This window comes from Vombatus ursinus, unplaced genomic scaffold (assembly GCF_900497805.2).
Source record: "Vombatus ursinus unplaced genomic scaffold, bare-nosed wombat genome assembly UNPS02014810.1, whole genome shotgun sequence".
NCBI classification, from domain to species: Eukaryota; Metazoa; Chordata; class Mammalia; order Diprotodontia; family Vombatidae; genus Vombatus; species Vombatus ursinus.
Window position 1 is genome coordinate 15,957,594 of NW_020954588.1, and position 13,989 is coordinate 15,971,582.

A 13,989-nucleotide genomic window follows, 5' to 3' on the forward strand; every position below is an offset into this window, starting at 1 on the left:
TACAAAGAAGGGATGAAACTAAATGACATAATTCAGTTCAATTGACCAAGAGTTTCCTAAGTACATACTACGTGCCTAGTTTATATTCTGTGGGGTAAGGGAAGGAAGGACATGTGTTTATAAATTTAAAAATATATTTACAAATTACATCAAGCACACACACATGCACACATGTATAAGATGTAATTTCTGAAGGGAGGACACCACAGGTCTAACATGAAACTGATGTATTAAGAATAGAACAGAGGTCCCAGAGGATATGATGGAAGGATAGGAAAGACCATGAGAGAGACCCCGAGAATGGAGCTGCTGCAGATGGGAATGGAGAAGTAGGGAGTAGAAGTCTGGAAAGGAAATGTCTCCCTGGGCAGACTAAGTTAGAGGCACTGGGATTCTGAGTGAGTCACATGGTAGTAAGTTGTCAGCGGATTTAGAGCTGCAAAAGTAATGTTGATTTCATTATCAACTCCTAAGCAACTGGTCAAAAACATTTATTAAATACCTACTATGTGCCAGGCACTGTGCTAAGTTCTTGGGCTACAAAGAAAGCGTAACAGTCAGTCCCTGCTCTCGAAGAGCTCACAGTCTAATGGAGGAGACAATATACACAAATGTAGTACAAATAAACTCTATGTAGGATACATTGGAAATTATACAAGTGAGAGGCAGCGTGGGGAGAGTGGAGAAAGAGCTGGTCAGAAAGGACTGGGGTCAAGTCCTCCTGTCCCTGTCCTGTACTGGCTGTGTGACCCTGGCACCATCCCTTAACCTCTTAGTGCATTGATAGAGGGAACTCCCTCATGTGGGAGTTCCCTAAACCAGTGAAAACACAGGCCTAGTCTCAAGTCCTATCAATGAGCAAGGTGTGGATGGAGGAGTGGAGGTGAAGGAGTGCCACTCATATAGCCGCTAAACGGGCTAAGCCTCTCTGATGGTCAAGGCAGGGGCTGGTGGAGTTAGAGAGGGATGAACTGTACCTTCCCCTTCAAACTGTCTGTGGTTCTATAACGACTTGGAAAATGGGCAAAAAAAGAGGCAACTTGACCTTCCTCCACTGACTCACACTCTTTGTCAAGTCTATCACGTAAAAGAAGGAACTACAACGGGACCCATGACATTATAGGGAAATCAGAGTAGAAGCAACTGCCTTGATCACATACAAACCAGTCTATTTTGTAGTGATTCCTGTTCCAAAGCAGCACCCCAGTCTCTGGTGGAAGATCTTGTAGGACAGTAAGATCACCGATCTAGATTGGGAAGGACATCTAGCCTTTACAGATGAGGAAACTGAGACCCAGAGAGGTTGACCGACTTTTCTAAGGTGAGGCAGTAAGTGTTGAGGTGAGATTTCAGCCAGCTCCCCTGACTCCAGAGCTGATAATCTTTCCTTCGAGCACGCTAATAATATTCATCATTCCATTGGTAGGCTGATCTAATCGTTCGAGGATTAGATCCAATTCGGTATAGCCCAGTTGAGCCATTGATTTTATTTCCTCAGGTAAATAGTCTTAGGCAGTACCTGTTTGTGAAAATGTGATTGAATCATTTTGTGTCCCCGCCCCACCCCAGGGCAGGCTGTGTCCATGTGTCCTGGACAGGTTCACCCGCTGCTGCCCCATAGATCTATCACATGGCACCTTGATCAAAGGATGAGCTCCCATGAGCCTAGCAGACAGAACTCTATCCCTTCCTGCTCTCAACTCCTCTGACTCCATCATTTGATTGTCTTTCTAGCGGACTCTTACACAGAAGCCAGTCCGTACACTGACATGTTTGATAGAAGCCTGGAAAATCTAACTTCCACTATGCTTTGCTGAACACATGGCAGGGAGTCTCCAGTAGTATGGTAGAGTGGAAAAAAGTCAGGACCTGGGTTCCAATCATGCATGTGTACTAGCTGGGTGACCTTAAGCAAATCACTTTATGCCTCCAGATGTCAATTTCTTTATCTATAAAATGAGGAAGATGGACCAGATCAGGAGTTCGTAATCTGGGATCCATGAACTTGGTTTTATTCATATTCTGATAACTGCATTCCAATATAATTGATTTCCTTTGTAATCCTGTGTATTTATATTATTCATTTAAAAACATGGTTCTGAGCATGAGTCCATGGGTTTCACCAGATCACCAAAGGTGTCCGTGACACAAACAAGGGAAGAACCCCAAGATGAAGTGACTTCTAAGGTCACATATGAGCTCAAAGGGATTCTAGGGAATGAGGCTTTGGATATCTTCGAGTAGATGTACTTGCTGCCAAAAGGAGGAAAAAAAAAAGCAATAAGGACAAGAGGATGAGGCCAAGCCTTACTTTAGAAGGATTATTCTCTATATTGGGTTAAAGTTAAGTCTCTTGATATTTGAGGAGCATCAACATCTGGGGGAAATGGGCAAGAATGACAGAATTTTGGGTCCCGACTCCCAGGCTAAGTCCCCTTTCCCCATTTAACACTATCACGTCTATCCCACCTGATAAACTTGTCGAGAATTGTGCTGCCCTGTGTTAGTAGAAATATAGAGCAGAGTGATTTGATAAGAACCTGGACTGCGAGGTGGAGAACGTGCACTTGAATCCTAGCTCTGTTACTTGATCACAGGGAAGCTTTGTCTCTTGTCCCTTTATTTTCTCACCCATAAAATTGGGACTCAGACTACGTGATCTTTCTCCCCAACTCTAAATCCTTTGTTTCCTCATGGGTTAATTTCCGATGTGTTTGAGCAAAAGATTATTGAGGTAGAGAATCCCCAAACACTCCCAACCTGAGAGCTCCTGAAACAAGCTGGAGTAGAGGGGAAAGCAATATCCTTGGGCACCTACTAGAAACTCTTTTGCTCCCTAATGTGGAAAAGGATTGTCAGGTTTCACGGGATGAATATCTGGCTCCCTGTCTCTCACTGTGGAAGAGCTATTTCAGGCCACAATAGCAGCCCTCCTTCTTTCCTTGTTGACAGATAAGTATTAAGAAGGGTTAGGTGGCATTTCTGTCCTTCCCTGGGAGGCCCTCTCAAAGGGCATATATAGGCTTTCACTATAAGCAGTGAGCTACCCACTGGTCACAAGACACATTCTCTCTGGGAGCGGTGGGCTTCAGGCCAACTTTCTCGGGCTTTTAGACATTCCTAAGTAGACATGTTATGGGGAGGGAACTGGTAGACTGGGGTAGGCCCAATGATTCTGATCTGGTCCTGGGCTCACCTCAGATTGCCAAGAGAATCCTTAGTTGAGTTTCCTTCTATATTCCCCCCTCTTACACATATTTCAAACCCTATAAATTGATCGGAGGCCTAGAATAATACCTTGGATATTAAAGAAGTGCTTATGTTAAAGGTGCTTAAAGAATGACATTTATGTAGTACTAAGATTTACATTACACATACATTGTCCCCATTTAATCCCTACCACACCTGTTTAGTAGGTAATTCAGATATTATTGTCCCCATGTCTCCAACATGAAAAAGTTAGGTTTGGAGAGGTCCAATGTGTCAAGGGTAGTAGACGCCAGTCACTTCTGACTCCAAATCTAGTGTTCTTCCCATTATACCACACTGCCTCTAAAGCCGAATGTGAAATCAAGCACAGTTTAGCAGCTAGCTTTTGTCTTTAGCTTAATATATAAAATACAGTGTAATTATTCTGAAAATTTAGGAGGTGGTATTTCTATTGTTGCTACCAAGGGTCACGAATTGAACTGACCGATTTGATGACCTCTAAAGTGCTTTCTAGCTTTAACTCGATGATCCTGTAATCCTGGGAAGTAAAGACAAGAGAAAAGCAGGATGCCAAGAAACAGTTTCGATTCGGCAGTTGATCCGTGTGCATTTTAAGAACATGGAGAAAGAGCAGATCCCAACCCCAGGACTCATGAGTAAGCATCTTTCTGAACCTCCCACCAGGTGAATCAGAAAGGTCAAAGCCTTAGGCCAAGCAAGTCAGACCAATTATGAAGTCAACCTGCCTTTTATCCTGGGCACCACTCCCAGCTTTGAACCATGGGAATCTGAAGTCCAACCTAGTAGTGAGTCACCCGCCAAACCTTGACTAAGACAGAGTTTTGTCTTGCAGATCCCGAGGATAAGGCCTGCAAACGCCAAAAGGGATCCTATAACCTGAGTGTGAAAACCAGAAAAATCCTAAGTTGCTTTTTAGAGAATCCTGGCCCACCACATGAACAGTAGCAAAAGAAATCTAACTCGATGAAGCAAGCAGGGAAGTGAACGGCTGTATGTGGGTGCCAGAAGGACATTCAGGGACAAGCTAGTCTGACCTTTGCTTTCTGCATGTAAGCTTAGAAAGGTGAAGTTACTTACCCAAGGTCATCACCAGATCTCATCGTTTTGTAAATTTAAATTTAATTTGAAAGTTTCACATTTTTATTTTCAAAATCTTCATTTTCTAGATGCAAATGACATAGCATTAATTATAGTGCTTCAATACCTGTAAGAGGTAGGAACATCTCTCCTAGAATAGGAAGGAAGGCTCTGCGATATAATACATAGGGTAGAGGGCTGGGAGTCAGGAAGACTTGAGTTCAAATCTTATTTTTGAAATTCGAACTGTGTGACCCTGGGCAAGTCACTTAACACCTCTGAGTCTCATTTTTCCCATCTATAAAATGGAGACAATAATAGCATTTACCTCACAGGGTTTTTGTGAGGCTCAGATGAGATAATGTATGCTATATAAAGTTGAATTCGTTTCTTTATTCAGCAAGTCACTTGACCCCTCTTGAGCCTCAGTTTCCTTATCTGTAAAATGGCCGTAATAAACCCAGCTGGAATATTGAGGCTTAAATGAGAGGCATATGAAGTACTTCACAACCCTTAAAGCTGTCATGTAAATGTCAGTTACTTGAGCCTCACAGATTATTAGAAAAGGTGCTCATTTTAATTCAGCAGTCGCTTCCCAAGGACTTACTCTGCGGCCTCATTATGTTACCCAACTTTTTATTTGTGTTTCTAAGAAGAGAGATTCTTAGGGGACTCGTGGTTCACTTTGAAATTATGTGAAAGGCTGCTGTGTGGAGGAGGGATGGTTCTGTTTGGCCCCAGGAGTGGGGAGGGAGGAGCAGAGTCAGGCTTGGGTAAGGAGACCATTCGAATGCTTGCAGATGTACTGGCTGTCACAGGAGGGAGTGCGGTCCCCAATCCTAGAAGTCTCCAAGCAGAGGATACAAGACCACTTGTCAGACAGGGATGCTCTCCGGGGTCAAGGGGATTACTCTAGAGACACAGGTGAGACAAGATGACTTAGGAATATTTGAAAATTTCCTAACTAGCGCCTCGGTGTTCTGAGACCAAGGCCAGTGTTCTTTCCATTGCATATTCTTTTTATATATAACATAAGCTCCTTTGGGGCAGAAGCTGTTACTTTTTTCTTTATATCCTCAATATTTATCACAGTTTCTGGCACACCGTAAATGCTTAATAAATGCTTGTTGATTAATTGATATGAGGAAGAACTTCTTGCCAATGAGAATACTACAAATATAAAAACTTACTTTCTTTTTCTCCTCACTCTTTCAAGACTGGGTCTCCCAACCTCATCTAGGCTGGGAGTATGCAGATCTCAGATCCAATCCTGGTACTGAAGCTTTAGCCTGCCTCATTTAAAAAAAAAATACTTCATTTATTTATTTATTTAACATTCATTTTAAAAAATTGAGTTTCAAATTCTCTCCTCCCTTCTAGCCCCTCTCCCACTATTGAGATGAGCAATTTGTCAGTTATACATGTAGAGTCATACAAAACGTTTCCATACTAGTCATGTTGCAAAAAAATAAAAAAATTAAAAAAGCAAGGAAAACCAAGTGAAAAAAGTTTTTCAATCTGCACTCAAAGTTAATCTTTCCTCTCTCTGGAGGTGGATCCATTCCATTTTTCTGATCTGGTTCACCCCTCCTTAACCTGACCATAGACTCTGTTTTGTTATTGTGTGTGTGTGTGTGTGTGTGTGTGTGTGTGTGTTTAAGGCAGTTGGGGTTAAGTGACTTGCCCAGGGTCACACAGCTAAGTAAGTGTCAAGTGTTTGGTCTGAGGCCAAATTTGAACTCAGGTCCTCCTGACTTCAGGGCCGATGCTCTATCCACTGTGCCACCTGGCTGCCCCAGACCATAGACTCTGGAAAGCTATTCCCTAGCCTCAGCTTAATCGACAACAGGGACTCTGGGTGTGTGCTACTACATCCGGCTAAAACATCACTTTCTAAAGCCAAGTCCACAAGAATTAGACCCAGATCCAGTGGTTAATCTTAAACCTTTTCCTGGTAGGCCTTTAAGCTAAGATGCATTGAAATTTCTGTGAGGATGGGAACCAAAGTCAACAGCGGAAACTCTTCCTGTGCTTTCCTGACCCTTTTCAATGCCCTACTCTCATCATGCCGAGGCTTATGGGAAATGAGATGTAGCATTCCTTGAAAATAAGGACTTTAAGAGCACGGCCCCCTTATTTTTGCCAGATGGTGTGGGTGTGGCTCTATCAGAAGGCCGTGTCATGGCCTTAGAGCAACGCTGTCAAACTCAAATAGAAAGGGAGGTGCCATGAAACCATACAAAGGGATCCCTGTGGGCCACATGTCAAGGTAGAAGACCACATTAACATTATCTATGTTCTATTATAGTTTTATTTAATTTGGAAAATACTTCCCAATTACATTTAAATCTGGTTTGGCAGCTCATGGGGGTATCATAGGCTGCATGCAGCTTTGGGCTGAGTGTTTGACACCTCTGGCCTTGGGAACTTCTGAAAATCTCTGCAAATTCTGTAATTCCAGAGGGTTTTTTTCCTTCCAGGTATGAAACAGATAACCTTATTCCCACCTAGAAGCCCGTAATGCTAAGCAATAGAGAATCACAGAATAAGTAGACCAGAATCCACCTCTTACCTTTCCCTATTGGTATCATCATCGAGGGGCTAATATTTCGGCTTTATTGCGACATTTGCAACAATTTCTTGGTGAAGGCTGTCATTTTACATTTCACCTCTAATGGACACAATGATCAACACCAAGTGTGTTCTTTCCTTCCGGTGGTCTCCCTTTTTGCTTGTTGACTGACAGAAGGAAGGTACAAATAGGAGGCATCCCTAGCCTGTACACAGGCTTACGTAAGAATTCATGAGCAGTGGTCTGCAAGTTATAAAGAGGGGTCAGGGAAGGATGTACATCCCCCAGCCCCTACTCCACTCCACCCTTGTGCAACCCTCCAATACAGCTCAGAGGCATCCTTGCATTTGGAAGCTGGCAGGAGGGCCTACAGTACTTCTTGATACATGTGATTTTTATTTAATTACAACCTTGAACTAAGCTAGAGAAGAGAAAAATAAAAGCTGAAAATCTCTGGCATCTTCAAAACTATTTTTAACTTGATATGTATAGCAATGAGCCTCATTTTGTGGTCTACTTTCTCTTAAAATAAGGAATTACAGAGTTCTTTTAGGTATAAACTAACTGATTTAGGAAAATCAAAGATAGTAACATTGATGGAGTGTTTCTAAGATTTGCAAAGTTTCACATATTATCTCATTTGATTCTCCCAATCACCCTATGAGGTAGTTGATACCCATTTTACAGATGAGGAGACCAAGTTGTTTAAATACCTTGCCCTCAGATAATAAGTTTCTGAGGTGAGATTTGGACCTAGGGTCTTCCTGCCTCCACAGATAAGTATGTTTTCTCTTCCATTACTTCCTGGAGGTTATGAATTGGTAAAGAAGTAAATTTAGGTCCTCTCTTTCAAGACTTTTTCCTTTGAGAAGAATCAGATCATAGAGAGGCAGAGGACGGTGCGATGGGAAAAGCACTGTAGACTTGGAATTGGAATTTCAAATCTTGGGACTGCTACTTATTAAATGTGACCTTGGGCAAGTCATTTTCCTCTATGGGACTCAGTTTTCTCATCTGTAAAATGAAGGGTTGAAGCAGATCACCTCTATAATCCATTCCAGTTCTAAGTCAATGATCCTATGACGGCCATAACTGGAATCTGGAATGGTGTAATTCAGCAAATCCTAGAAAGTTAACTCCTTCCATTAATAAATGAGGAAACAATGCCCTGTGAGGGTAAGTAGGTGAGCCTGGATGAGAAATTGGGCCCACTGATTGCCACTTCCAATAGTCAATGTCAATGACTGGTCATTGTTCTAAAAGAATGGCCCCCAAATGGGGATCTAATCTGGGGCCACTTAACCTATCTCGCATGACCCCAATTCCTCTGGGTTGGGAAATTTCCATTCTCAAAGGCTACAGTTTTGTTTATGTCCACAGATTTTGTATATGAAACCCATTCCCCAGACAGATTTATTTGTAGTATTACTTACTGATCCCCTCTATGATAGAACTATGCAACAAGGTCTAATCTCAACTCTTTGAACCTTGATGTGGCATTGAATTATGCATTTTTCATGTATTCTCTGCAAAGGTTTTGCAGCAGGAATCATGGTCTTGATTGATTCGAAAGCTTATTGAGTTCCTATTCTACACAGGGCACTGAGCACTGGGCTTGGAACAAGGAAGACTCATCTTCATGAGTTTAAATCTGGCCTCAGACACTTACTAGCTATGTGACCTTGGTCAAGTCACTTAACCGTGTTTGCCTCAGTTTCCCCATCTGTTAAATGAGCTAGAGAAGGACATGACAAATCACTCCAGTATCTTTGTGACCACATTTGGGGTTTTCTTGGCAAAGAACTGGACACCACTAAAATGACTGAACATTATTGTTATTATTATAGTGGAAAAGGTACTGACTTTGGGACCAGAGGACCTGAGTCTAGATCTGAGTTCTGCCACCTACTACCTGGGTGACCTTGGGCAAATTCAATTAACCTCCTTGGCCCTTTTTTCTCATCTGTAAAGTGAGGAGGAAAGTATAGTAAATGATCTCAAAGGAAGTGGTCTTGTTGAGGTGTGAGAGATTTAGGTCCCTCAAAGACTGGAGTATAGGACAGGGTCATCTGGAATGAATTCACAGACTCAGGCATTCTTTAAGTCAAAATGGCAAAGATTTATTGTTACGCTATACAGCAGGCAGAGGTCCTTAAGGAATTCTTCCATGGTGGGCAGAGCTCCCAAGGGAACTTGCAACCTAACAGGAATGATTCTAAAGCTTATATAGGAAAAGTAGTGGATTATGTGCCAAGTATGCTAATTAGGTCATAACATACAACTACATCATTCACTACTGGAAACCGAGGGGAGGAGGGGGGAGAGAGGGTTCCTAAAGAGTATATTTTTGGTCTGTTATGTCTGTAACAAGATAGTTTCAGGAACTGATGTCTATAACTTGACCTCTGGATCATATGATAACTAGGCATCAGTACATGATAGTTTTGTTGATACAAAATAGTACAAAGGGAAATTCTATAGAGGTCAGTTTGTTCTTGTAACAGGGAGAGCTAGTTTGCCTCACTGGGCCCACTCTTGAGTCACTGCCAGGGATTGGGTCTTTGGGCTGGAGGGAAACTGTCAGGGATAGTGTTTCTGAGGCTACGGAGAAATATCTTGGAAGAGGGGTCCAAGTACAAGCACCCCAGCACCCCATCAATCTCCAAACCTTTTTGATCATATTCACCTTTATCAGTAAAACATTTTTGAGCATGTACCCCTAATGTGTATACTTAGTTATAAATTATATGTATAACCTTCAATAATGATGTATATTACAAAGCTTACCCCAAAATTGAAATTTAAAAGAGGAGAAGATAAACATGAAATAACATTTTATATTGGTCAGTAAGGAGGCATTGGAGTTTCCTGAAAAAGGCACCGACATGATCAGGCTTGCATTTTAGGGATCTCATTGCAGCATCCGGGTATGGAGAATGGAATGAAGGGGAGAGCTTGAGGCAGGAAGACCAAGAGACACACTACTCAATGGTCCAGGATGAGGGTTCCAGATGGGGCAGTGGCTACATGAGCATCAAGGTGATAGATAAGAGATGAAGGGGAGGGAGAACAAAGATTTGGCAACTGATTGGATGTATCCGGTGTGAGGGGATGAGGAGTGGATGATGACACAGATGTTGGGCTGAAATTAACAACCAAAAAGGCTCACAGGATGGCAGTGCCCCAAACCAAGAGAGGGAAGTTTAGAAGAGGAATAGATTTGAGCAGATACACTGTGATAACATCAAAGATACATATTGCATCCCATCGATCCTTGCTTATCCTGTGTACTATACTCTGTAGCAGTCAAAATGAAAAAGCAAATCCTTCCAGGGGGTGCCTGTGGTGGGCGTAGGGATCTGAGACAGGAATTATGATTTTTACATTAATTGATAATGATACATGTAATGGATATACTGATATTTAGTTTTCTCAAGAGCTGCCTCTCTGGCTCGGGCTTCAGAGTTCACAATGCAGCTTGAACACAAGCTCACAAACACTGGACCTTGAGTGAAGTGAATCAAAAATAGTGGAACCCGTTCCCATCACAGAACTCTGGTTCTGTGCCCTAGGGAGGTGGTCACGACCCCCCAAAGATGACTCCAGAATCATATTGTGGGATTTGTGTTTCTAGAGGGAAAACACTGAACGATTGTTTGCAATCCACCTTCCCCACCCCCTCCTTACCCAGCTGTGATTTCAATATATAACCTGTGCTTTTACTTCAGCTAGGAGAGCATTCCTCACTGTGAAATTGATTGATTAAACTACTCGATTACTGGCACTCTTGCTCTAGGCCTGCTTTGTGAGGCTCTGAGCATTCTCAGGTTAGAGACTGGCTCAGTAAAAATCCTCTTAACAGATCAGACCCTCCTCTTGGGATCACACAAACCCATTGCCCTGGGACTGAAAGGTAATCTAAAGCTCATCTAAGTCCAATGTACCATTTTGCAGGGAAGGAAACTGAGACTCAGAGGTGAAGTCACTTGCCCAAGGTCACTGAGAAAGCAAGAAGTAGAACAAGGTCTTGGACTCACTTCCTTTGCTTTCTAATCCAGTGCTCTCTAACCTGAGAAGAAAGGAAAAACCCTCAATAGTGAGAAACCAAGTATTTAAAATGAGAAAAAGAATCTAGCACAGCAGTTTCTGCAAAACATTTATTAGAAAACTAAAGTGAATATGGCAACAAAACTTAAATAGCAAGAAACGATTACAATAACAAATCGAGTTTGTCTCCAAGGGAAGGAAGCCACGTGGAAAATGTCTAGACTAGGGTGTGATCAACAACTAATTCTGGGCCAAGGAAGATTAGTGCTAGGCCTTCCTGCTTCCTAGGGCAGCTCCCTCACAGCACCCAGGGGTTCAAAGCTTCGTTGTGTACCTTGTCTTGTTTTATTCCCTAAGTTTAAAAGAAAAAACAAAAACAAAACAAACAAAAAAAAAAACTCAGCCAAGGGTCAATTTGAAGCAGGCTGAAAAACTGATTCCTTTCCGTGATTAAAGCTCGAAATAATTTCCCCTCCTTCCCTAAAGGACAAATGGAGAGCAAATTGGAGGGAATCTCCTGAGAATATCTCTTGGCTCCTGTTAAAACTGATAAACACACTCTAAAAGGAGAGGCAAGGGATTCTCCTATCCCTAGGGGAGAGGGAGGAGAGGGAGAGAAAGGGAAGCCAGTGAGAAGACAGAAGAGAGAGAGGAGGGAGGAAACAAAGGAGGGGAGAGGAAGAAAAAAGGAAAGGGGAGAAGAGAAAAAAGAGAAGTGAGAGAGGAGAAGGGGAAGAGGATGGGAGAAGAGAGAGGAAAGGAGAGAGAAGTGAGAGAGGAAGAGAAGAGGAAAAAGAGAGAGGATGGGAGAGAAAGAAGAGAGGAAGGAAGAGAGAGGAAGGCAAGAAAGAGGAGGGGAGAGGAAAAGGGAATAGGAGAAAGAGGGAGAAAAGAGAGGGAAAGAGGAGAGAGAGAGAGGAAAAGAGAAGAAAAAGAAGAGAAGAGCAAGGGAGAGAAGGTGACACAGGAAAGGAAAGAGACAGGAAGAAGGAGGAGAGTGAGATAGAGAGATACGGAGAGGGAGAAGATAACCAAAGACTTGTCAAAAAGGTGTTTGAGAATTAAATAAATCCAAGTTCCATTCATTCTATTTTGTGGGCATTTCTCCTGAGGCTCTAAAGGTCTTCTTCAAAACTGTGAACAAGTCAGACCCCTCTATGTCCTAGTTTTTGAATTAAGTGTTTGGGTTTGGGCTGACTCATAAGAGGGTGTAAAGTGGGGGAAGGGACAGAAGAACAAGGGCAGGGGTTGGGCAGTTAAGAGGCAATGGTATAAAACATCAGTTAATCTTAGCTTCTGACAGATGAAGACATGTTTAAGTACAATTTTAAAAACAACACCATTTTATTAAAATGTAAAAGTACGATGCGCTGGCTGACAAATCTATAGCTTGCTAACGCTACAAAAACACATCATGGACAACATGTTGAAATGGTCACGTTGATTCCGAGGTTTCCATTATCGGCAAAGAGATGTGCTATAGCTGTATCAAAAACAAGGCAGTCGCTGTTCAAGATGGCAGCAGCCACCCCATCATGGATGGAACGGGGAGTGGCTTCCCAGGTCAGTCTCCGCCGGTTGCCATTCAGTTCCAGTCGATAAGCAAAGTTCTCTGCTTGCTTCCGGGTCCCAATGAGCAGCACGATGGCAAAGAACTGTTGGTGGCCCTCGTATTTCTCTTGCTTCTCCAGCACCAGCATGAAGTGATGGCCGAAGCAGGACTGCATCATCACCCAATCGACAGCCCCAGGCAAGTTAATGTCTGTAGCGAGGAAGACAATGTCTTCCCCCTGAAGGGTGGTGATGCTCTTGTGAGCGTGCATGAGGTGGGACATCACGGCTTCCAGCGAGCCCTGCCATTTACAAGAGGCACCAGGGCAAGGACAGGAGTATGGGCGGTATTCACAGACGTCTTCATGTTCCGGCTTTTCCGTATGGTGAAGAGTCAAGGAACATCCCGTGGTGGCGTACTAGAAAGAGACAGACACACGCGTGAGCACTTCAGCATTGTCCAGATTTCTACTTTGGCATTTCTACGTGGAAGTTGGGAGTGTGATACGGAAACTGTCCCATTCTTTTTACTTGTATTCCCAGCATCCAGCACAGGACCTAGCACACGGTAGGTGCTTAATACTTGTTAGGTGGTTGATATGAGGGCATCCCTGTGGTGAAGTGGAAAGAGCACTGGATTTGTAACCAGAAGGCCCGAGTTCAAATCCTAACTTTGCTCCTTACTATTTTTGTGAGGGAGGGAGATGAGGGAGATGAGGGAGATGAGGGAGAGAGAAATCTTCATTATCCCAAGCTGTGACCAAATGAGACCAGTAGTTCCTGCTCCTGAAAGTCTTAAATTAATGGTGAATGCTACAAAATTGAATTTGGATTGATCCTCTATGCTTGATGCTGCTAACAATTTGTTAATAAATGTCAGATATCACAGGAGGATACTAGGCCAATGAAAACCCAGAGGAATATAATGGCTGATCTTGGCTTCAGAAGAAAAAGATGAAAACAACCCTCTCTCGTTGGAAAGGAGGTGGGGGACTACAGATGCAGAATGAGAAATATGCTTCCTGTTATAGTTAGTTTTGTTTTGCTTAACTCTTCTTTTTTTTGTTCTAAGTGGTGGTGATAGTAACAAATGACAGCAATGTTTTTGGAACCATTAACGTTTTTGAAGTAATACCATGCTATAAGTTGTCCACTACCAAATACTACCCCATATAAGAATGCCACCATTAATACTTGTTACTTATAAATACTAAGCAAATATAGACTAAAAATTCAATTCAATAAACACTTATCAGATATGCAAGGCTCTGTTGTAAGCAAAGGAGACACAAAGACAAATAAGAAAGTATCTGCCCTTAAGAAACTTACACTCTAATGGGAGTGGGGGTGGATAATACATACTGATAAATAACCCTAACACCAAGCAGATGTGCTAAGTACAAAGGAATGGGGTTCCAAACAGTTATGAGAAATCTGAGGTGGGGAAATTACAAGAATGATTCTGAGTCCTTTGTGATCACTAGAATATCCAGGAACCCGGGTCCCTTTTC

General features: G+C 42.6%; 1 protein-coding gene across 1 annotated transcript in view; it reads right to left on the reverse strand.

Annotated features, from left to right (window-relative positions):
• Positions 1–12,241: 12,241 nt before the first annotated feature.
• LOC114053007 (E3 ubiquitin-protein ligase SIAH2) overlaps positions 12,242–13,989 on the reverse strand; it is a 30,287-nt gene continuing 28,539 nt past the window's right edge. The window contains exon 2 of the mRNA XM_027875802.1: positions 12,242–12,897. Coding sequence (XP_027731603.1) covers positions 12,340–12,897 — 558 coding nt within the window. The 3' untranslated portion in view covers positions 12,242–12,339. The remainder of the gene's footprint in view (positions 12,898–13,989) is intronic.